Below are 25,072 nucleotides of genomic sequence, written 5' to 3'. Positions count from 1 at the left end.
TGTTGGCCAACACCAGAATGGCCGATTGTTCGTCAGTCAGTACAGATTTCGGCCGACAAAAGCCAGATGAGCAAGACTGGGCATGCTCAGAGAAGAAAAACACACAGAAAGTAAACCAGCACATGACATCACTTCTGAATTTGGTTGTTGTTGGCCGACAAAATTCGTGTGCAGTCTTGAGCACTTTTCAACCAACACGACAGCACTGGACAAAAGAAGGCCAATCGTTCGGCTGACAATCGGTGCGTGTGTACGGGGCTTTACTCCCTTTTTGATGTGTTTCTGTGCATACTCAATTTGTGTTCTGGTAAGCAGCGCAAATACAGGTGGAGGATTTCACTTATTCACCTTTTTATTTTTGATTCATCACCCCCCCCCCCCTTTTTTTAATTTTAATTTTTCACTGAATATCGGTTCACACTGGTGTTATTATTCATAAATTTTGAGTGCACCTATTATTGTTGGGTTTTACGCTATGGCGTTTTTTCTTTTTTGATTAATTTATGATCCAACAACACACAATTATTGTGAGTCCAACCTGGATTTTCTACAATCAAGTTGTCAGGTTCTTGGTTTTGGATATCTCGCTTCATTTATTGAGTTTTGTGGTAAGCACGTGACCATTGGGAGTCTGGATTGAAAATTACCGATTCTACATATCAATTTATATTTATATTGGACTTTATATGGACTTTAATCACTTTACCACCGGAGGATTTTGCTGTCTTACGTCCAGGCCACTTTTTGTGATTCGGCACTGTGTGACTTTAACTGACAATTGCGCGATCATTCAATGCAGTACCGAAACGAAATTTACGTCCTTTTTTCCCACAAACAGAGCTTTCTTTTGATGGTATTTGATCACCTGTGCGATTTTTACTTTTTGCGTTATAAACAAAAAAAGAGCGTAAATTTTGAAAAAATAACAATATTTTTCACATTTTTTAATATGAAATTCCCCCCCCCCCCCCAAAAAAAAATGTAAAAATCTAAATTTTTTTAAATTTTTGGCCAATTTGTTTTCTGCTACCTATGTTTGGTAAAAAAAAAAATCACAATAAGCGTATTTTGATTGGTTTGCGCAAAAGTTATTGCGTTTACTAACTAAGGGAAAGATTTCTGTCATTTTTGGTGTTTTTTTTTTTAACGAGTAATGGCGGCAATCTGCAATTTTTTTTTTGCGGGACTGCGACATTGCGGCGGACAGATCGGACCCTTGACTGACATTTTTGACACTTTTGGGGGGTACCAGTGACATTACTACAGTAATTAGTGCTATACATATGCACTGTTACTGTAAAAATGACACTGGCAGTGAAGGGGTTAATTTTATTGGAGAGGGAGGGATTAATGTATGCCTGGTGCTTACTGACATGTGTGGGGGGAGGTGACTGAGTGACACAAGGACAGATCGCAGGTTCAGCTATGCTGAACCCTGCAATCTGACCCGGCCTGTCACTTAGGAGATCCACCCGCTCTGTTTACCCAAGTGGGCGGATCTCCAGACTCGATTCCCCGACGATCGGGGAAGAGCAGCGGCGATCACCGCCTCTCCTCCCCTGGCCCGACTCCCGTTGTGACTGAATACAGCGGGAGCGAGCCTCCGGCGGCGCGCGCGCACCGCCGAGAAAGGGGAGTGTCTGGCGACGTAGGTCTACGTCGCCAGACGATAACCAACCACTTTGCCGCAGTAGAGCTCTAGTGAGCAGTGGCAAAGTGGTTAATTTGTTTATATCAATAACTAGTGCGACTAAATTATATACATTTCACTGGGGTGTGGTCACACTTGAAGTTGCAGCTTTGTTCCTATTCCACTAGCGCGGTTATTACCTTTAATTTGTACATTTTCCTACTTCTATCTTGCAGTTTTCCTTGAAATTGGCATATGTGTTCCAGCCAGGCTATAACTATATAACTGTGAGAGCTTATGTGGATGATGCTATGGATGGAGCCTAGGGACAAGGAGCCCCCAGTGGTGTCTGGAGAAGAGGGTCAATTGTAGGCGCGGAATCCTGGAGGAGGAATTTGAAATCCTCCGTTGCCCGCGCTCTCCTGCAGTCATGTGACGACGCTGACGTCACGTGACATCACGGGTTGCTAGACGCCAAGCGGCATACTAGCAACCAGTGTGGCAGCAGCGGGCCCCCGGGCAGGTCAGGCAGTAGAGACTCGGGGCTACTAATTATCTATCACCAGCAGGAGACCCTGGGGCTTTCTGGGGGACCACTCGGGGCTATAGCCCAGGTCAGTCCCCCCCTGCCGATGCCACAGGCTTTAGTCCACCCCCGAAGGGGTAGGACTTCTACCCTGATCCCGCAGGGTGCAAGGCTCCTGACAGGGATTAAGGTTTCAATAGCCTGCCTAGCCAGAAGGCCCGGCAGACCCCATTCTTCAGGCCAGCCTAAAGCCGAACCCAAATATTAGGTCAGGGGGCTCTCCCGAAGAGAGACCCCCCCCCCCAGAGGCAGGGGAGGAAGGAACCTGAGGGCCACACATCCTCCCCCTAGACGTCAGGGTAAGCCCAAGGACTCACACCCTTCATCTGTGAAAACACACACAAAAGTGAAAGTGACAAACAGTGAGGGAAATAAATAAGAAAATAATAAAGAGGCCGAGCCAAATGTGCACTGGCCGGGCCCTGGGGCGACTTAGGTACAACCAGCATGTTGGGATTTCAGCATGCGATTATCACTGTGTTCTACCGGCAGGGATGCCTCCCCTCACCACCCCTGCCGTGAGAACATAATGATCCCACGGGAGGGATTCAACCATCAACACTGACTGAGTTGATGGGAGAACTGAGAGGTTTTCTTACTGCCTAAGAGCACCTATCACTGGAGATGGCTGAACGCAACAACTTGGAAGTGTGTCCACATACTTTGATTGATTCTGGGAGTATTTGAAATATCGTACATTAACTATGGTCTAACAACTCTATCCCCTTCTTGGAAGTCTGGAAGACATACCTCCAGCAGCTACTCAGGGCTAAAGCTGAATAATGCTGTTCTACGTTATTGTAAAAAAATGTATGGAAGAGGATTATAAGAGGAGCGGGAGATCAGGATCCCTTTCCTGATAATATTACATAACAATGGTTAGTGTGTAATGTTTGCCTGTCTGTATAAACACAGCAGAATCCGGAAAATAGTTCCCATTCGATGTAGTAGATCAATGTAATACATTTACTGATTTCCCAGGAGTTTCCTCCTTTGAGTTCCTGTAGTCTGCTGCATCTGGATTCTTATGTTCACCCATAAACATTCAATGCAGCGAGTCAGAAGAACTAAGCTTTCTATAATATATAAATATATATATACAATGCTGTGAAAAGGTATTTGCCCTCTTCCTGATTTTTTATTTTTTTTTGCATACTTGTCACACTTAAATGATTAAGATCATCAAACAAATGTTAATATTACACAAAGATAACCCAAGTAAGTACAAAATGCAGTTTTTAAATGTGGATGTCATTCTACTGGCCCGTGCACTCTGTATTACATTCTACTGACCCATGCACTCTGTATTACATTCTACTGGCCCGTGCACTCTGCATTACATTCTACTGACCCATGCACTCTGCATTACATTCTACTGACCCCTGTCCCCTGTGTTACATTCTACAGACCCCTGCCTTCTGCATTAAATTCTAATGACCCCTGCCTTCTGCGTTACATTCTACTGACCCCTGCCTTCTGCGTTACATTCTACTGACCCCTGCCTTCTGTGTTACATTCTACTGACCCCTGTCCCCTGTGTTACATTCTACTGACCCCTGCCCTCTGTGTTACATTCTACTGACCCCTGCACTCTGTGTTGCATTCTACTGACCCCTGTCCCCTGTGTTACATTCTACTGACCCCTGCCCTCTGTGTTACATTCTACTGACCCCTGTACTCTGTTTTACATTCTACTCACCCCTGCCCTCTGTGTTACATTTTACTGACCCCTGTCCCCTGTGTTACATTCTACTGACCCCTGCCCTCTGTGTTACATTCTACTGACCCCTGTCCCCTGTGTTACATTCTACTGACCCCTGCCCTCTGTGTTACATTCTACTGACCCCTGCCCTCTGTGTTACATTCTACTGACCCCTGTCCCCTGTGTTACATTCTACTGACCCCTGTCCTCTGTGTTACATTCTACTGACCCCTGCCCTCTGTGTTACATTCTACTGACCCCTGTGTTACATTCTACTGACCCCTGCCCTGCAGAGTGCACAGAGGGCAGGGGTCTGTAGAGTGTAACACAGAGGGCAGGGGTCAGTAGAATGTAACACAGAGGACAGGGGTCAGTAGAATGTAACACAGAGGACAGGGGTCAGTACAATGTAACACAGAGGACAGGGTCAGTAGAATGTAACACAGAGGACAGGGGGTCAGTAGAATGTAACACAGAGGACAGGGTCAGTACAATGTAACACAGAGGACAGGAGTCAGTAGAATATAACACAGAGGGCATGGGTCAGTAGAATGTAACACAGAGGGCAGGGGTCAGTAGAATGTAACACAGAGGACAGGGGTCAGTAGAATGTAACACAGAGGACAGGGGTCAGTAGAATGTAACACAGAGGGCAGGGGTCAGTAGAATGTAACACAGAGGACAGGGTTCAATAGAATGTAACACAGAGGACAGGGGTCAGTACAATGTAACACAGAGGACAGGGTCAGTACAATGTAACACAGAGGACAGGGGTCAGTAGAATATAACACAGGGGACAGGGGTCAGTAGAATGTAACACAGAGGGCAGGGGTCAGTAGAATGTAACACAGAGGACAGGGGTCAGTAGAATGTAACACAGGGGACAGGGGTCAGTAGAATGTAACACAGAGAGAAGGGGTCAGTAGAATGTAAAACAGAGGACAGGGGTCAGTAGAATGTAACACAGAGGGCAGGGGTCAGTAGAATGTAACACAGAGGACAGGGGTCAGTAGAATGTAACACAGATGGCAGGGGTCAGTAGAATGCAACACAGAGTGCAGGGGTCAGTAGAATGTAACACAGAGGACAGGGTCAGTAGAATGTAACACAGAGGACAGGGGTCAGTAGAATGTAACACAGAGGGCAGGGGTCAGTAGAATGTAACACAGGGGACAGGGGTCAGTAGAATGTAACACAGAGGACAGGGTCAGTAGAATGTAACACAGAGGACAGGGGTCAGTAGAATGTAACACAGAGGGCAGGGGTCAGTAGAATGTAACACAGAGGGCAGGGGTCAGTAGAATATAACACAGGGGACAGGGGTCAGTAGAATGTAACACAGAGGACAGGAGTCAGTACAATGTAACACAGAGGACAGGAGTCAGTAGAATATAACACAGGGGACAGGGGTCAGTAGAATGTAACACAGAGGACAGGGGTCAGTAGAATGTAACACAGAGGACAGGGGTCAGTAGAATGTAACACAGAGGACAGGGGTCAGTAGAATGTAACACAGAGGGCAGGGGTCAGTAGAATGTAACACAGAGGACAGGGTTCAATAGAATGTAACACAGAGGACAGGGGTCAGTACAATGTAACACAGAGGACAGGGTCAGTACAATGTAACACAGAGGACAGGGGTCAGTAGAATATAACACAGGGGACAGGGGTCAGTAGAATGTAACACAGAGGGCAGGGGTCAGTAGAATGTAACACAGAGGACAGGGGTCAGTAGAATGTAACACAGAGGGCAGGGGTCAGTAGAATGTAACACAGGGGACAGGGGTCAGTAGAATGTAACACAGAGGGCAGGGGTCAGTAGAATGTAACACAGAGGGCAGGGGTCAGTAGAATGTAACACAGAGGACAGGGGTCAGTAGAATGTAACACAGAGGGCAGGGGTCAGTAGAATGTAACACAGAGGGCAGGGGTCAGTAGAATGTAACACAGGGGACAGGGGTCAGTAGAATGTAACACAGAGAGAAGGGGTCAGTAGAATGTAAAACAGAGGACAGGGGTCAGTAGAATGTAACACAGAGGGCAGGGGTCAGTAGAATGTAACACAGGGGGCAGGGGTCAGTAGAATGCAACACAGAGTGCAGGGGTCAGTAGAATGTAACACAGGGGACAGGGGTCTGTAGAATGTAACACAGAAGGCAGGGGTCAGTAGAATGTAACACAGAGGGCAGGGGTCAGGAGAATGTAACACAGAGGGCAGGGGTCAGGAGAATGTAACACAGAGGGCAGGGGTCAGGAGAATGTAACACAGGGGACAGGGGTCAGTAGAATGTAACACAGGGGACAGGGGTCAGTAGAATGTAACACAAAGGGCAGGGGTCAGTAGAATGTAACACAGAGGGCAGGGGTCAGGAGAATGTAACACAGGGGACAGGGGTCAGTAGAATGTAACACAGGGGACAGGGGTCAGTAGAATGTAACACAGAGGGCAGGGATTAGTAGAATGTAACACAGAAGGCAGGGGTCAGTAGAATGTAATGCAGAGTGCATGGGCCAGTAGAATTTAATGCAGAGTGCATGGGTCAGTAGAATGTAATGCAGAGTGCAGATATTAGTAAGTAACACAGAGTGCAGGGGTCAGTACTAAGTAACACAGAGTGCAGGAGAAGCCAAGGACTTCCTTCCCTGCCTATTGTTGCTATGATTTGAGGTCTCAGAGATAGAAAGCGTGGACAGGCAAGACAGGGGTCATCTACCTGTCGATGAGTTAAATAATGACCGATTGGTTGCTGGCATATTAATGTACCATAGAGGAATTGTATTCTGAAAGTTATCATCAGATGTTAGCAAACAATGACATTATGTTGCAAGTGGTCGGTTTTAGGGGAAGTGTCCTCAATACTCCAAGATCACCTTGTGGTCAGTTTGCATCATGGACACCGCTCCTGAGTCCTGAGGCTCTAACTCACATTGTATACACCGGTAACACCGCAATACACATGTGCCAAAACTGCTTCACAGAATGAGGCCAAATGCATGACACAAATCCTTGTGCACTAACCTTACACTTCTACAGAGAGGGATGGGGAGTCTCTGGCTTCAAGACCCAAGCCTTCATGGCAGGATCACTAGGGCCTATGTATGAAATAATAATATATGAGATGTTAGTAATTGTGTTTACATCTAATGCAGCAGTAATATAATCTGGCCTGCATCTCCTGACTGTATTCCTGTCTGTATTTCCAGACCAATGACTCCACCCCCCTGCACTTGGCAGCAGCGGGGGGGCATGCAGGTGTTGTGAAGGTGTTGCTGGAGACCGGAGCGTCAGCATCTGATGAAGATGCAGTAAGTATGGTGGGGACCCTCTGCAAGGGTAAAGATTTCTGTTCCCAGAGGTCAGATATAAGTGATCATTATTTGCTGTAATTTATGTGTAAAAGTCCATTTACAAAGGTGATTGCACAGGTAACATTGGGCTAGGTCTTTGCAGAGGTTATTGGTATGTTATGCAGATTGCAGGGGTCAGGAGTGCCTAACACAGAGTGCAGGGGCCAGGAGTGACTAATACAGAGTGCAGGGGTCAGGCGTGCCTAACGCAGAGTGCAGGGGTCAGGAGTAACTAAGACAGAGTGCAGAGGTCAGGAGTGATTAACACAGAGTGCAGGGGCCATGAGTGACTAACACAGAGTGCAGGGGTCATGAGTAATTAACACAGAGTGCAGGGGCCACAGGTGGCTAACACAGAGTGCAGGGGTCATGAGTAATTAATGCAAAGTGCAGTGGTCAGGCGTGACTAACACAGAGTGCAGGGGTCAGGAGTGCCTAACACAGAGTGCAGGGGTCAGGAGTGCCTAACACAGAGTGCAGGGGTCAGGAGTGACTAAGTCAGTGTGCAGGGGCCATGAGTGGCTAACACAGAGTGCAGGGGTCAGGAGTGACTAAGTCAGTGTGCAGGGGCCATGAGTGGCTAACACAGAGTGCAGGGGCCATGAGTGGCTAACACAGAGTGCAGGGGCCATGAGTGGCTAACGCAGAATGCGGGGTTCAGGAGTGGCTAACGCAGAGTGCAGGGGTCAGGAGTGCCTAACACAGAGTGCAGGGGTCAGGAGTGCCTAACACAGAGTGCAGGGGTCAGGAGTGACTAATGCAGAGTGCAGGGGTCAGGAGTGACTAACACAGAGTGCAGGGGCCATGAGTGGCTAACACAGAGTGCAGGGGCCATGAGTGGCTAACACAGAGTGCAGGGGTCAGGAGTGACTAACACAGGGGTCAGGAGTGACTAACGCAGAGTGCAGTGGTCAGGAGTAACTAAGACAGAGTGCAGGGGTCAGGAGTAACTAAGACAGAGTGCAGGGGTCAGGAATAACTTCCACAGATTGCAGGGGTCAGGAGTAGCAAATGCAGAGTGCTGAAGTCAGGAGTAACAGTTATCTTATTTCCTTTGTGGCAGGAGGGGATGTCCGCTATCCACCTGGCTGCCAAGAATGGACACATCAATGTTCTAGAAGCATTAAAGGGCTGCGTCTCCTTCCGTATCACCAGCACCAAGGTAAAGTCCTCCAATAGCCCGAGCATGACTGCATCCATATATGATTTCTATCTGATCTCAAGCTTTCCCTTCAGTCTTGCACAGTTGTACAGTCTCCTCTCCTGAACTGAAATGGTTTACTCTAATTTCGCTGCACACTCTGAGCTTCTCACAATGTGCATTAGAAGCTGCAGCAAGTCTGATAAGTCTGATAGAACCCGCTTCATTTCCTGGCTGGAGGACGTCCAGCATCATCTAGCACTTTCCTCCCCAGCCTGACTGTCCCTGGCCCGTCCCTTTCATTCGTTGGATTTCAGTTCAGATCAGCATTACATATGGCCATTACCTAGAGTGGTCTACATCCAAATGCTGCCTGCCTATGAACGCCCAGTCCTCCAGACTGGCACCCACCCAGTCAGACCGATGCTTGTATCAGGACTGGGGACTCTTGAGAGGAGGACAGAGGCCGGGTGCTGTGATGTTTTCAGGAAGATATGTACACCACCCTGCCGGCCCCTCCCACCAGTCATTATCTGCCTGCATTGCATAGAGAAGCACAGAGACCCAGTGGTGACATCACTGGATTTCAAATAGGGTATGTAATGAAAAAGGAAATGTTTTATTTAAAAACTTCATTAGTATGTTGAGGGGGGTAGATAACCATGGAAGGCAAAATATAAGTATTTTAAGGCTGATTTTTCAGTGTTTAGTGGATGATGGACAATTAAACCGTTTTTCTTTTTTTTCAGTCACTTGGTGTTTATGCTAACGTTTTTTTTCACATATACAAAGCCTGTGCTTACAATCTTGTATATCTTCAGATTGTTATCTTGTGTTTAGTTTGAGCTGGCCATACATTTTGGACGGTTCCTGTTGGCCCCCTTCCTCCCTCCCAACATTCTTCATTAAAAGATGACGGCTGTCAGAATACAATAGGAGTCGTCCATCTCTGCCATTGGTGTGGATGGGTGATTTTGAGGTTTTTTTTGTGTTTTTTTTTTAATTGGTTTATGCCCAGATTTAAACATATTCTTGTGCCAGCTGAAGGTGTCTTTTAAAATTGAACCCGCTACCTATAGTATATTTATTGGGTCAATCCATGCAAAGACAGGTAGGGAGTTAAACCACATACAGTGCCTTGCGAAAGTATTCGGCCCCCTTGAACTTTGCGACCTTTTGCCACATTTCAGGCTTCAAACATAAAGATATAAAACTGTAATTTTTTGTGAAGAATCAACAAGTGGGACACAATCATGAAGTGGAACGAAATTTATTGGATATTTCAAACTTTGTTAACAAATAAAAAACTGAAAAATTGGGCGTGCAAAATTATTCAGCCCTCTTAAGTTAATACTTTGTAGCGCCACCTTTTGCTGCGATTACAGCTGTAAGTCGCTTGGGGTATGTCTCTATCAGTTTTGCACATTGAGAGACTGAAATTTTTGTCCATTCCTCCTTGCAAAACAGCTCGAGCTCAGTGAGGTTGGATGGAGAGCGTTTGTGAACAGCAGTTTTCAGTTCTTTCCACAGATTCTCGATTGGATTCAGGTCTGGACTTTGACTTGGCCATTCTAACACCTGGATATGTTTATTTGTGAACCATTCCATTGTAGATTTTGCTTTATGTTTTGGATCATTGTCTTGTTGGAAGACAAATATCCATCCCAGTCTCGGGTCTTTTGCAGACTCCATCAGGTTTTCTTTCAGAATGGTCCTGTATTTGGCTCCATCCATCTTCCCATCAATTTTACCATCTTCCCTGTCCCTGCTGAAGAAAAGCAGGCCCAAACCATGATGCTGCCACCATTATGTTTGACAGTGGGGATGGTGTGTTCAGGGTGATGAGCTGTGTTGCTTTTACGCCAAACAAAGTTTTGCATTATTGCCAAAAGTTTGATTTTGGTTTCATCTGACCAGAGCACCTTCTTCCACATGTTTGGTGTCTCCCAGGTGGCTTGTGGCAAACTTTAAACGACACTTTTTTGGATATCTTTAAGAAATGGCTTTCTTCTTGCCACTCTTCCATAAAGGCCAGATTTGTGCAGTATACGACTGATTGTTGTCCTATGGACAGAGTCTCCCACCTCAGCTGTAGATCTCTGCAGTTCATCCAGAGTGATCATGGGCCTCTTGGCTGCATCTCTGATCAGTCTTCTCCTTGTATGAGATGAAAGTTTAGAGGGACGGCCAGGTCTTTGTAGATTTGCAGTGGTCTGATACTCCTTCCATTTCAATATTATCGCTTGCACAGTGCTCCTTGGGATGTTTAAAGCTTGGGAAATCTTTTTGTATCCAAATCCGGCTTTAAACTTCTCCACAACAGTATCTCTGACCTGCCTGGTGTGTTCCTTGTTCTTCATGATGCTCTCTGCGCTTTAAACGGATCTCTGAGACTATCACAGTGCAGGTGCATTTATACGGAGACTTGATTACACACAGGTGGATTCTATTTATCATCATTAGTCATTTAGGTCAACATTGGATCATTCAGAGATCCTCACTGAACTTCTGGAGAGAGTTTGCTGCACTGAAAGTAAAGGGGCTGAATAATTTTGCACGCCCAATTTTTCAGTTTTTTATTTGTTAACAAAGTTTGAAATATCCAATAAATTTCGTTCCACTTCATGATTGTGTCCCACTTGTTGTTGATTCTTCACAAAAAATTACAGTTTTATATCTTTATGTTTGAAGCCTGAAATGTGGCAAAAGGTAGCAAAGTTCAAGGGGGCCGAATACTTTCGCAAGACACTGTATCAGAAGAGCCTTCCATCCCTTGGTGAGATGAAAGTGCCTATTGTGAGGGTTCCCTGCTAAGTTTTGGGTTCCTTCTATTTCTAGACTCTTTTTATGAGACTTCTGTGCTGAGGGGTCCCCATCATCCCTGTGCTGAGTTCCCAGGTCTGTACACCTGCTCTGCCTATTAGGAGGGGTTCCCACCATCCCTGTGCTGAGTTCCCAGTTCTGTACACCTGCTGTGCCCATTATGAGGGGTTCCCACCATTCCTGTGCTGAGTTCCCAGGTCTGTACACCTGCTGTGCCCATTATGAGGGGTTCCCACCATCCCTGTGCTGAGTTCCCGGGTCTGTACACCTGCTGTGCCCATTATGAGGGGTTCCCTCCATTCCTGTGCTGAGTTCATGGGTCTGTACACCTGCTGTGCCCATTATGAGGGGTTCTCACCATCCCTGTTGGCATTTTATTTATTTTATATTATGAAAAATATAATAGGAGGATCTGGAACACATAAAGGTGAACAGAGACACCCAAAACCCCCATAGTGGGTAATTTTGTAATGATTACTGTGCATTCATGACATATAAAAATCCAGAAAATTTTCTCAATCCTCCAAACTCCACCTATGGATAGTAATAGACCTTCTCTAGAGTGAACCAGTATTTGGCCCATACTAGGCAAAAACAGAAGCCACCATAAGCAGCACTTCTTACCTTGCACTCCCCTGCCACCCCAATACCCCTACAATTCTTGTATACATTTAGACTTTATTTTAAATAATTAGATTAAAATAATTAAATTTAAAAAAAAAAAAATTAACTATAACAAAAATGTAAATAAAAATTAACATAAAAAATAATAATAATTTTGTTAACCACTTGCCAAGAGCCCTATAGCAGAATTCCTGCAACAGGGCGGCCCCTGCTGCGCAGGATCAGGTATATATGTGATCCTGCACTTCCAGGTATCGGGCGCAAGTGTGCGGCACCGGCGACTTGCTACGGCAGTGATTCTACCCAGCAGGAGCTGATCAGCAGGTCCCGCAGATCTGATGCCTGCTGACACCCGCCAATTGTTAAGTACACAGGCAGATCGCCGTTCTGTCAGTACAGAAGGCATTGATCCTGTGTTCCTGTAAAGTAGGAACACCGATCCTAACTTCCCCTAGTAAAAACACCTCCCACACTACACCAAAAACACCAGCTAGGCACACAGATAACCCTTTGATCATCCCTGATGGTAACCCCTTCCCTACCAGTGTCATTAGTATAGTGACAGTGCATATTTTTAACACTGATCACTGTATTAGTGTCACTGGTTTCCCAAAAAAGTGTCAGTTAGGTGTCCCGATTTGTCCACCACAACATCGCAGTCCTGCTAGAAGTCACTGATCGCCGCCATTATTAGCAATAAAAACAAATACAAATACCACAAATATATCCCATAGTATGTAGACGCTATAACCAATCAATATACACTTGCTCAGATTTTTTTTTTTTTTTACCAAAAATATGTAGCAAAATACATATTGGCCTAAATTGATTTTACACTTTTTATTGAATAAGTTTTAGAGCAGAAAGTAAAAAACATTGGGTTTTTGTTTTGTTCAAAATTGTCAGTCGTTTTTTGTTTATACCACAAAAAAATAAAAATCGCACAGGTGATCAAATACCACCAAAAGAAGTCTCTATTTGTGGGAAAAAAAGGACTTTGATTTTATTTGGGTACAGCATCGCACGACTGAGCAAATGTCAAGTAAAGTCATGCAGTGCCATATTACAAAAAAAAAATGGCCATGTCATGAAGGGGGTAAGTGTCGGTTCACACTGGGGCGACCTGTGAGGCGACCTGGTCGCCTCACAGGTCGCCGCAGGTCGCCTCCCATAGGGAAGCTGCGGACCCGTTCTAATAGGAGCGACACAAGTCGCTCCGACCTAGAAAAAGGGTCCGGAGCTTCTTTGGGGCGACCAGGAGGCGACCGCCATAGACTTCAATGTTATGAAGTCCGTGGCGGCCGCTCCGAGGTCGCGGCGCGCTGCTCGCACCGCGATCTCGGAGGTCGCCCCTGCAAGTAGCGTCGCGGTAATGTGAACCGGCGCTCAATCTTCTTTTATTTACAATGAAATAAAATGGTTTAAAATAAAATAAAATAAACAAAACAATAAATACAAAAACGAAATAAAAATTTATGTTGTTAATAAAACCCAATAAAATAAAAAGATTAGATTAAAATAAACAAAACATTAAGAGCCGGTCCACACTAGCGCGACTTGTCAGCCTGACAAGTCGCGCTCCCTCGCGGTCCATTGACCGCTACAGGACCTGTTCTAATAGGAGCAACACAAGTCGCTCAGACTTAGAAAAAGGGTCCTGTACTGCTTCGGGGCGACCTGGGAGCGACTTGCATAGACTTCCATTATGTGAAGTCCCTGCAAGTCGCTCCGAAGTCGTGGTGCATTGTAATGCACAAGTCGCCCCCGAAGTAATAAGGAGTCGTGTCGCCTCAGTGTGAACCGGCTCTAAATATCCCATTAGATTGTAAGCTCTTCTGAGCAGGGCCCTCTAAATCCTGTTGTATTTTATTGTATTGTATATGTACTGTCTCCCTCTAATATTGTAAAGCGCTGCGTAAATTGCTGGCGCTATAGAAATCCTTATTAATAATTAATAATAAAATATAACAAAAATGAACAGCTAAATAAAAATGTATGTTGGTAATAAATCCCAATTTAATAAAATAACTAGATTAACATAAAATAAATAAAACATTAAATATAACAAAAACTAAATAAAAATAAGCATATAAATAAAAATTAATGTTGCTAAAAAAAAAGCAATAAAATACATAAAACGTTAATTATCACAAAAAGTTAATTATAATTAACATCTAAATAAAAATTAAAGTGTTACTAAACCCACAATAGTAAAATCCTCCCCCTCCTGCATGTTCACTCTGGACAAGTCCAGATAAGACACAGTCAGAGTAGTTCAGCTGCACATGCTCAGTTTGGTCTCAATTGCTGGAGAGAACACTTCCTGGTTTTAGCTGAGCTAATTAGGTCACATGGTATTAACATCACACATGTGGGCGTGTATACAGATCCTAAATGACAGCCCAGTCCCTCCCTCCTCCTCCATGCCCAGTAACTAAAAAAAGAATACAGTGGGTGGGGATGTCACATCTTGATTGATGGATGATATTTATTTTCTTGGGAGGGTACATGTGATCAGCACAGGGTCAATCAGCACTGTCCAGACGTGTTCAGACAGAGAATTAAGGGTCTTTAACCACTTAAGCCCCGGAGGATTTGACTGCTCAAAGACCAGGGCCTATTTTGCGATACGGCACTGCGTGACTTTAACGGACAATTACGCGGTCGTGCGATGATGTACCCAAATGAAATTGACGTCCTTTTTTTCCCATAAACAGATTTATTTTGGTGGTATTTGATCACCTGTGCGATGTTTACTTTTTGCGCTATAAACAAAAAAAGAGCGACAATTTTCAAAAAATAACAATATTTTTCACATTTTTTATATATGAAATTCCCCCCAAAAATGTAAAAATCGAAATTTTTTAACATTTTAGGCCAATTTGTATTCTGCTACATATTTTTGGTGAAATAAAATCGCAATAAGCGTATTTTGATTGGTTTGCGCAAAAGTTATTGCGTTTACTAACTATGGGAAAGATTTATGTCATTTTTATTGTTTTTTTTTAACTAGTAATGGCGGCGATCTGCGATTTTTTTTGCGGTACTGCGACATTGCGGCGGACAGATTGGACCCTTGACTGACATTTTTGACACTTTTGGGGTTACCAGTGACATTACTACAGTAATCAGTGCTATACATATGCACTGTTACTGTAAAAATGACACTGGCAGGGAAGGGGTTAACTTTATTGATAATCAGTTGGTTAAATGTATCCCTAGGGGTGTGATTCTAACTGTGGGGGGGCGTGGCTAGTGATGTAACCACAGAGACATACGATCCTACATAGCAGGATCATATAGTCTCTGTACTTACATCAGGGAGAATGACAGATGGCTTTGTTTATATCAGCCGCCTGCCTTTCTCCCTCTCCAGCGGGAGATCGCGAGTGCCCAGCGGACATCGAAGCCGCCGGTCACTCGTGCGGGGATGTTAGTGACCGAGCGGGGGCGGGAGCGCGCCTCCAGCGGCGGGCGATTGCCCCCTAGAGGCTCGTGGGTGAGCGACGTAGCCCTACGTCGCTTTGCCCAGTAGGGTTTTCTCCCATGATTGTCCTATCAGGCTTAACCACTTGCCGACCGCCGCATGACTATTTACTGCGGCGGTCGGCAAGTGGTTAAGCCTGATAGGACAATCATGGGAGAAATGAAAACTCCTCCTACAATCTATCAGCACCCACTGATACAATTCACAAGATTGCTCTAATTGCTGTATACAGCTGATGAGAAAAGGTATTTATCACTAGATATTTACTAAAATCATTGCATTTCCATATTCTGTGTACTGTAGGAGACCAAATATAGTGACTGCAGGATCTGGGTGTATTAACACTTTAATATTGGTAATAAAATCTAATTAAAAAACAATTGTTTTTAAATAAACTAAATAACACATTAAACATAACAAAAACGAAATAAACCTCTAAATTACAATTCATGTCCAAAAAAATAAATAAAGTTAACCACTTACGGACCGCCCACCGTGTATTTGATGTTAAATACTGGGGTTATGGCTGCAGATTTTTTTAAACGGCGGGCGGCCTGCTTTAACATAAGGGTGGTCCCAGCAGCGGATTCACCGCGAGATCACCCTTATGGAGAGTTGTCACCCTCCCGCCACTTCCCAGTCGTTTTCTCCGTTTATCGGACCCGCCGGTAGTGGAGCCCGCCGATAGTGGGGAAATCGATCCGGTCTGCTCTCCTCTCAGGCAGGAAGTCGAGTGAGGGCAAGATGGCCCCCAATCCACTCTATGGCCTTGGAGGACCAGAGCGACATCATACGTTGCTCCATAGCAAGGGATTTAAAGAGGCCATTTTTTTATCATGAAAAAAATGACTTTTTTTTTTTTTTTTTTTTAGTGTAGATGTGAGATGTGAGGTCTTTTTGACCCCCAATCTCACATTAAAGAGGTCCTGTCCTGCTTATTTCTATTACAAGGGATGTTTACATTCCTTGTTATAGGAATAAAAGTGATCAAAAAAAAAAAAAAAAAACAGTGTAAAAATAGAAAATAAAAGATAAAATAAATGGGGAAAAAAAAAAAAATTAAAACGCCCTGTCCCTGTTGGCTCGCGCGCAGAAGCGAACGCATACGCAAGTCGCGCCCACATATGCAAAAGGTGTTCAAACCACACATGTGAGGTATCGCTGCGATCGTTAGAGCGAGAGCAATAATTTGATAGCTAGACCTTCTCTGTAACTCTAAGCTAGTAACCTGTAGACATTTTTAAAATGTCGCCTATGGGGATTTTTAAGTACCAAAGTTTGTTGTCATTCCACGAGCGTGCGCGATTTTGAAGCATGACATGTTTGGTATCTATTTACTCGGCGTAACATTATCTTTCACATTATACAAAAACATTGCGCTAACTTTACTGTTTTTCTTTTTTAACTCAAAAAGGTGAATGTTTTCCAAAAAAATTGCGTTTGTAAGACCACTGCGCAAATACGGTGTGATAAAAAATATTGCAATGATCTCAATTTTATTCTCTAGGGTCTCTGATTAAAAAAAAAATCCTTATACTCCCTACTTTAAGTGAACATGTTACTTTGCCTTTTTTATGGGATTAGTGTAGATTCGCTGTATATGGCTCAGTATTTATTACTTTGCCATTGGCAGTGATAACAGCTACGGTCAGATTATTTCTAATGAGATTGTACCATGTGCTAACATTACCACATCTTTCCCCCATCCAGACCGGACTCACGGCTCTCCACATCGCCGCTCATTATGGCCAACTGGATTTTGTGCGGGAAATTTTAACAAAGGTTCCGGCTACAATGCAGAGCGAACCTCCAAAGTCTGCTGTGGAGATGTTACACCTGAAGGAACATAGTGGAGAGGTAAGACACGGAAAGATTACTGCTTAACAAAAGCCCTCAATCCATCGAGCAGCAACGGTCAATAAGGCATGTTAAAGTGACACACAACAATATTGACTAAGAGGCCACTTTAGCATGCCTCAAGTGCAGTGCCGGGACAAGGTCACCCAGCATCCAGGGCAAGTATGCCAAACTGTGCCCCCCCTTCCCTTAGGTTTATGGTCAAGGCGCCCCCCCCCCATCCCTGCAATAAACCATTGTGCCCAGGGCAACCGCCCGTCCTGCCCACCCCTTGTCCCGGCCCTGCTTAAAGCAGAGTTCTGGCCAGATTTTATTTATTTTTTTTAGCAAAAAATACCCCTAGAATAGTCAGGGCTAGTGCATTTAAGCAAAGATATCCTCTAAACTGTCCCCTGTTTAGTGTACATGCAGCATGAATTACTTACCTTGTGAAGTTCTTGTCCAGCGCAGCCAACTGCGGTGTGGGCAGCTGAAGCCGCAGTGTCCCTCTTCCTGGATTTCGTGAGTCCCAGAATGCTATACCCTCATCACTTCCGGGGCAGGCGCGTCATCCTATAGTTTCCTGCGCATGCCCAGAAAATGTTCTCCATCTATCGGCAGAGAATGACGCGCCTGCACTGGAAGTGACGAGGGACACCGGTGCCGGGGCATTGACTCCTGGGATTGATGACTCTCATCTCCCAGGAGTCAATGCAAAGCAGGAAATGACTTTGGCGGCCGCGGCCGCATAAGGAGGAAGTGAAGTTATTCTTCATTAAACCGAAGAGAAGGAGCCTGGAGCACCGCCGGGGGACCCCAGAAGAGGAGAATCGGGGCTGCTCTGTGCAAAACCATTACTCAGAGCTGGTAAGTATACCATGTTTGCTATGTTCATTAAAAAAAAAAAAAAAATAAGCTTTAGGCCCCTTTCACACTTGTGCGACCTAAAATTTGTGCAATTTTACTGCAATTTTTTTGCCACAATTTTGACTGGACTTGAAGCAATGCCTATGTCTATGGACCTCAAAACACATTAAAAGACCAAAGTAGTGCAGGGATGTCGCACAGATATGAATGGTACTCATTGGAAATCGACTTGTCATGTGACTTTGCAGTCCCAAGTCGCAGGACAAGTCGCACAAGTATGAAAGGGGCCTTAATGTGGCATGAAGTTAGAAGCTGATTGTCTACCATGCACAGCAGTACCAGATTCTGTGTGCTCCAGTTTTAGTAAATCTACCCCAAGGTAACAATAACGTTACTTTGTATTTTTCGATTATACTTCTAAGCAGTGTTTATAAACACCATTCAGAAAGTCCAATTTTTTGATAGCTAGAAAATTCTGGCAAATTTGCAAGGAGAAGAGACAATACATACACCCTGTGTACTTGCATGAAGGTTTTTTAAAATTGTTTTTAGATAAAAAAGGAAAGGGTTAAAACCCCATTCAATTTTTTTCCCCTCTATGTTTCACATTGTGAAAATGTCCCCTCTTTTTATTTGTACATTGCCATGCTTTGTACCCTTCATTCGTAAATGTAGTGTCATTAAATGAATGTACAATAAAACTTCTTATTTACCTAAACTTACACTGATACATTTTATCAAAGAACTGCCTTCCATGCATGTTACCCATTAGATAAAATAATAAAAATAATTATATATATACTGAACAAAATTATAAACGCAGCACTTTTGCTTTTGCCTCCATTTTTCATGAGCTGAACTCAAAGATCTAAGACTTTTTCTATGTACACAAAAGGCCAATTTCTCTCAAATATTGTTCACAAATCTGTGTAAATCTGTGTTAGTGATCACTTCTCCTTTGCCGAGATAATCCATCCACCTCACAGGTGTGGCAAATCAAGATGCTGATTGGACAGCATGATTATTGCATAAAAGGCCACTCTAAGGCCCCTTTCACACATGCTGTCCGTTTGTCCGTTTTTCATCCATCCGTTGACAGATGAAAAACGGACATCAATGTATCTCTATGTAAAAACGGATGACAAAGGATGATCATCCGTTAACATCCGTTTTCATCCGCTTCCGTCAATGTCCGTTTTTTTGAACGGATGAATGGCCTATTTTTCATCCGTCAAAAAAACGGATCGGACGAAATACGGATGACAACGGATGACAACAGATGAAAACGGATGACAACGGATGAAAAACGGATGACAACGGATGAAAAACAGATAACAACTGACAAAAAACTGATGAAAAACTGATAACAACTGACGAAAAACGGATGACAACTGACGAAAACGGATGAAAAATGGATGAAAACGGATGGAAAACTGATACATTTTGACGTGACTGAACTGATGAACTGAATGGACTGTATGTGTGAAAGGGGCCTAAAATGTGCAGTTTTATCACACAGCACAATGCCACAGATGTCGCAAGTTTTGAGGGAACTCTTGCCTCAATTGGCATGCTGACTGCAGGAATGTCCACCAGAGCTGGTGCCCGTGAATTGAATGTTCATTTCTCTACCTAAAGGCGTCTCAGAGAATTTGGCAGTACATCCAACCGGCCTCACAACCGCAGATCATGTGTAACCACACCAGCCCAGGACCTCCACATCCAGCATCTTCACCTCCAAGATCATCTGAGACCAGCCACCCGGACAGCTGCTGCAACAATCAATTTGCAAAACCAAAGAATTTCTTCACAATTTGTGAGAAACCGTCTCAGGGAAGCTCATCTGCATGCTCGTCGTCCTCATCGGGGTCTCCACCTGACTACAGTTCGTCGTAACCGACTTGAGTGGGCAAATGCTCACATTCGATGGTGTCTGGCACTTTAGAGAGGTGTTCTCTTCACGTATGAATCAAGGTTTTCTTAGATCTTTGAGTTCAGCTCATGAAAAATGGGGGCAAAAACAAGTGTTGCGTTTTATAATTTTGTTCAGTATATAATATATATATATATATATATATATATATTTATTTATATATCTATATATATATATATATATATATATATATATATATATATATATATATAGTCCAAATAGGATTGCTGCACTTAAAATGTATTAAACATGAAAAAATACAAAAATTTACAAAACCAAAAAGCATATCAAGGGTATTCCATTTCAACGGTTTAGGACTAGTATGTTAGCACCTTTCCTCAGTTAGGAACACGTCTAAATGTTAACACACATATGCACATTTAAATACATCTAAATTCATGTCCAATGTGGACTGCTTTATGTGGGTGAGAGAAGATCGTATTGTCCATCATAAATATTTGATAATTTGGTCCAATTACCTCTTGCTAGACATTTTGTGGAGAAAGGACATACTGTCTCTCAACTTAAATGACTGGTTATTGATGGAGTGATTAAAGATAGGAGAGGGTGGAATCATTTGTTAATTTAGAGAAAACTTGAGATGCAGTGGATCCATCAGTTGGACACACTGCATCCAAGTGGACTCAATTCAGATTTTGCATCCTTTTGTATACTGGGTTTTAACTTTTATAGTAAAGGGGGGTTTTGTATAATTGCTTATGTAAATTTTTTTGATAAACAATCCTTCTGGCGCATCTTTTTTAAAACCATTGTGTTGATTTTTATTTTAATAGTAAGTCATCATTGGGATACCCTTAGAAAGATGTCAGGGAGTGAATCCAATTTGTTTACCATTTCTTTGCTATATGAATAATGAATATAATGTGGTTATATTATCTTGATTTATTGATAATTAACTAATTCATTCCAGATGAATTTAAATGTGTTTAAATGTACATATGTGTGTTAACATTTAGACGTGTTCCTCTCTGAGAAGGGAGCTAACATACTAGTCCAAAACTGTTGAAACGGAATAACTCTGATATGTTTTTTGGTTTTGTATATTTTTGCATTTTTTCGTGTTTAATAAATTTTAAGTGCAGCAGTCTTGTTCAGACTTTTTATATATGGCATTAGAACGGCCTGATTGCATTGCACTGTGAAGTTGTTGATGTGCTGTTCATTAAGTTTGGTCACAAACAAATGAAGGGTCTATAATTTTGTATCATAGATGTTAATAAATAGATTTTAAATGATAGAGACAGAATATCAACCAAAAATCCAGAAAAAACACATGATACAAATGTTATAAACTGAGTTGCAGTTCAGTGAGTAAAATAAGTATTTGATCCCCTAGCAAAACGTGACTTAGTACTTGGTGGAGAAACCCTTGTTGGCAAGCACAGAGGTAAGACATTTCTTGTAGCTGGTGACCAGGTTTGCACACATCTCAGGAGGGGTTTTGGTCCACTCTTTTTTACAGATCTTCTCTAAATCCTTTAGGTTTTTTGGCTGTTGCGTGGCAACCCGAAGCTTCAGCTCTCTCCATAAATTTTCTATAGGATTAAGGTGTGGAGACTGGCTAGGCATTGTCTTTGGTAGTATGTTGTGGGTCACTGTCATGCTGAAAGACCCATCCATCACCCATCTAAAGAGTTCTGGCTGAGGGAAGAAAGTTCTCATCCAAGATTTTACAATACATGGCCCCGTCCATTGGCCCCTCAATGCGAAAAAGTTGGTCTGTACCTTTAGCAGAGAAACAGCCCCAAAGCATAATGTTTCCACCGATGTGCTTGACTGTAGGGATGGTGTTCCTAGGGTCATAGTTAGCTTTTTTCTTCCTCTAAACACGGCGAGTCCCCCTCCTCAAGAAGGCACATGTACAGTCATAGGAAGAAAAAAACTGCGCTAAATATCAAAAAATTATAGCTGCAACTTAAATGTGACAAACATCCCAAGTAAATATAAATGAAAAAAGCTGCGCTAAGTGAAAAGGACCGTATATGATATAGAGTCCATAAAGTCCCAAAAATTAATAAATAAAAAGTATGAAGTCCAAGCAATCAACCAGATCTCCACAGATGCAGGTAATGTGTGTGTATATACTGCTTACCAGATACAGCAGTATAATTCGCCTTGAACGAAGATTCACCAAACCAGATGGAAAACCTTATGGAAGGATCTCTCACCAGGATATCTGACCCAAGCGTATGGATTGATGGATGTTCAGGTAAAAATTTAAATAAAAAACATAGCGTGATACTGTATAAAGATGAATTCACAAAAATACACCATGTGTGTGTCGAAGAAGAAGTGCTGATATACACCACCACCCTCACAGGCTGCTTACCAAAAGTAAAAGTAAATAAGACAGACAGATCAATCACCATCTAATTCCGTTCATGCAATAGCAGCAGTAGTAGGTGTCCCTGCTTACCAGATACAAGTAAGTTGAACACATATAAAGATATGGATGTTCTCCCGGGATTTGTAAAATTCTTTGTAGATTCCTAGTCATCCAACGATGTGGTGATCTCGGAAATCATCAAACATGTGCAAGAAAAATATACACATAGCGTAATACTGTCACTGGAATCAACACACCCAAGTGAAATGAATATTATGCGTGAATGAAGCCGCCACCGCACTCACAATCTCTTTACCAGATTCATGCAAGTAAACATCAGAAGTAAAGCCGCCACACACCCTAACTCCATGATACCCCTAAAACCGCCACCATATGTCACAGGTTACCAGAGGCATATGATTGTATCTCAGATCAGGATAGCACAGGACAAATGATTCCCAATAGAAATGCTCCTATCGCTCTCATATAGGCAGTCCAGTCACAATCCAGTGTTATTCAACCGCATTCCAACTCAGATGGTCACATGAAAATAATGAAGAGCCCCATAGTGTAAAACCATTTAATATACTGGATTTTAAAAGAATTGCACTTACGCGGCGTGCTGACGTCACCTCTGTGAGACGCTTGTGCGGGCATTTGAAGCTGTCCGGCCGGCGGCTTCGATTCAGCGCTGTTTCATTCGTTTATTTCCTGAAAGTGCAATTCTTTTAAAATCCAGTATATTAAATGGTTTTACACTATGGGGCTCTTCATTATTTTCATGTGACCATCTGAGTTGGAATGCGGTTGAATAACACTGGATTGTGACTCTGGTAAAGAGATTGTGAGTGCGGTGGCGGCTTCATTCACGCATAATATTCATTTCACTTGGGTGTGTTGATTCCAGTGACAGTATTACGCTATGTGTATATTTTTCTTGCACATGTTTGATGATTTCCGAGATCACCACATCGTTGGATGACTAGGAATCTACATAGAATTTTACAAATCCCGGGAGAACATCCATATCTTTATATGTGTTCAACTTACTTGTATCTGGTAAGCAGGGACACCTACTACTGCTGCTATTGCATGAACGGAATTAGATGGTGATTGATCTGTCTGTCTTATTTACTTTTACTTTTGGTAAGCAGCCTGTGAGGGTGGTGGTGTATATCAGCACTTCTTCTTCGACACACACATGGTGTATTTTTGTGAATTCATCTTTATACAGTATCACGCTATGTTTTTTATTTAAATTTTTACCTGAACATCCATCAATCCATACGCTTGGGTCAGATATCCTGGTGAGAGATCCTTCCATAAGGTTTTCCATCTGGTTTGGTGAATCTTCGTTCAAGGCAAATTATACTGCTGTATCTGGTAAGCAGTATATACACATGTACAGTCATGCCAATGAACATCTAAATGATTCAGAGAAGGATTGGGAGAAAGTGCTGTGGTCAGATGAGACCAAAATTGAACTCTTTTGCATTAACTTGACTCACCAATGTTTGGGGGAAGAAAAATGCTGACTATGACTCTAAGAACACCATCCCTACAGTCAAGCACTAAGCTGGAAATATAATGCTTTGGGGCTTTTTCTCTGCTAAAGGTACAGGCTGACTTTGCCGCATTAGTGGGGCCAATGGACGGGCCATGTACTGTATAAAACTTGGATGAGAATCTTCTTCCCTCAGCCAGAACACTGAAGATGGGTCGTGGATGGCAAACCGGGTAACCAACTACAAGAAACGTCTGACCTCTGTGTTTGCCAACAAGGGTTTCTCCACCAAGTACTAAGTCATGTTTCAAATTAATTAATCAAATACGTATCTTACGGGATACGGGATCAAATATGTATTTTACTCACTGAACTGAAACTTAATTAATAACATTTGTGTTATGTGTTTTTTCTGAATTTTTGGCTGATATTCTCTCTCTATCATTTAAAATACACCTATGATAAAAAATGATAGACCCTTCATTTAGGAGACCCCAGACATACATAGAGCCACCTACCTACAAGAATACAGACATTATGGATAGCATTCAGATTCCTCGACTGCGCAACCATTCATATTGGGAATATTTTCACACAAAGTTGGGCGGTGGAAACAAACCCAAAAACCTAAAAAAATATATTAAAAGGAAAGACTGTTGTAAAACTTGTGAAAATAATGTTTTATTTAAAATCTAATGGGTAAGATGGGAAGACCATCAAGTTTTATGAATTAGTTCTGCTATGAAAGATTTATTTATGCATTAAAAAAAAATGTTTATGTGATAGATAATTTAACACTGATCAAAGTAGGAAAAACATTTTTTTTTCTTTTGTTTTTTTAGTTCTCTTTTTTGACTATGGATTACATAAAAAAAGCAAGCAAACAATATCACCTAAAGAGAGATTTGTTTGTCCTGAAAGTATGTATTACCTGTTTAACCACTTACAGATCGACCGCCGCAGTTTTATGTCGCTACTTTGATGTTAAATACCGGTATTATGGCAGTAGATAGCTGCCATAACCCTGGTATTTTTTTACTGGGCAGGTCGTCCTCTTTCACATAAAAGTGGTCCCAGCAGCATAGTCACTGCTGGATCACTTTTATGGGCGGCTGGAGAGGTGCCCCCCTCCAGCAGCTTCCTGGTCGTTTTCTCCACTTACTGGAGCTGTCAGGTTCGGTCCAATGGAGTCCTAGGCAGGAAGTTGAGTGAGGGCAAGATGGCCCCCACTCCACTCTATTATG

The 25,072-nt window shown here is 42.9% G+C and overlaps 1 protein-coding gene across 1 annotated transcript in view; it reads left to right on the top strand.

Annotated features, from left to right (window-relative positions):
- The window catches only part of LOC309556168 (uncharacterized protein), a 216,924-nt gene that overhangs the window by 154,673 nt on the left and 37,179 nt on the right, over nucleotides 1–25,072 (top strand). Inside the window, exons 20-22 of the mRNA XM_082258529.1 lie at nucleotides 7,123–7,224; nucleotides 8,330–8,428; nucleotides 17,052–17,198. Of these exons, the coding sequence (XP_082114655.1) occupies nucleotides 7,123–7,224; nucleotides 8,330–8,428; nucleotides 17,052–17,198 (348 nt within the window). The remainder of the gene's footprint in view (nucleotides 1–7,122; nucleotides 7,225–8,329; nucleotides 8,429–17,051; nucleotides 17,199–25,072) is intronic.

The sequence above is a fragment of the Pelophylax lessonae genome, assembly GCF_965119305.1.
Source record: "Pelophylax lessonae genome assembly, chromosome: 5".
Taxonomy (NCBI): Eukaryota; Metazoa; Chordata; class Amphibia; order Anura; family Ranidae; genus Pelophylax; species Pelophylax lessonae.
Note: the sequence above shows the minus strand (reverse complement) of the source record. Positions and strands in the feature narration are given on the sequence as shown.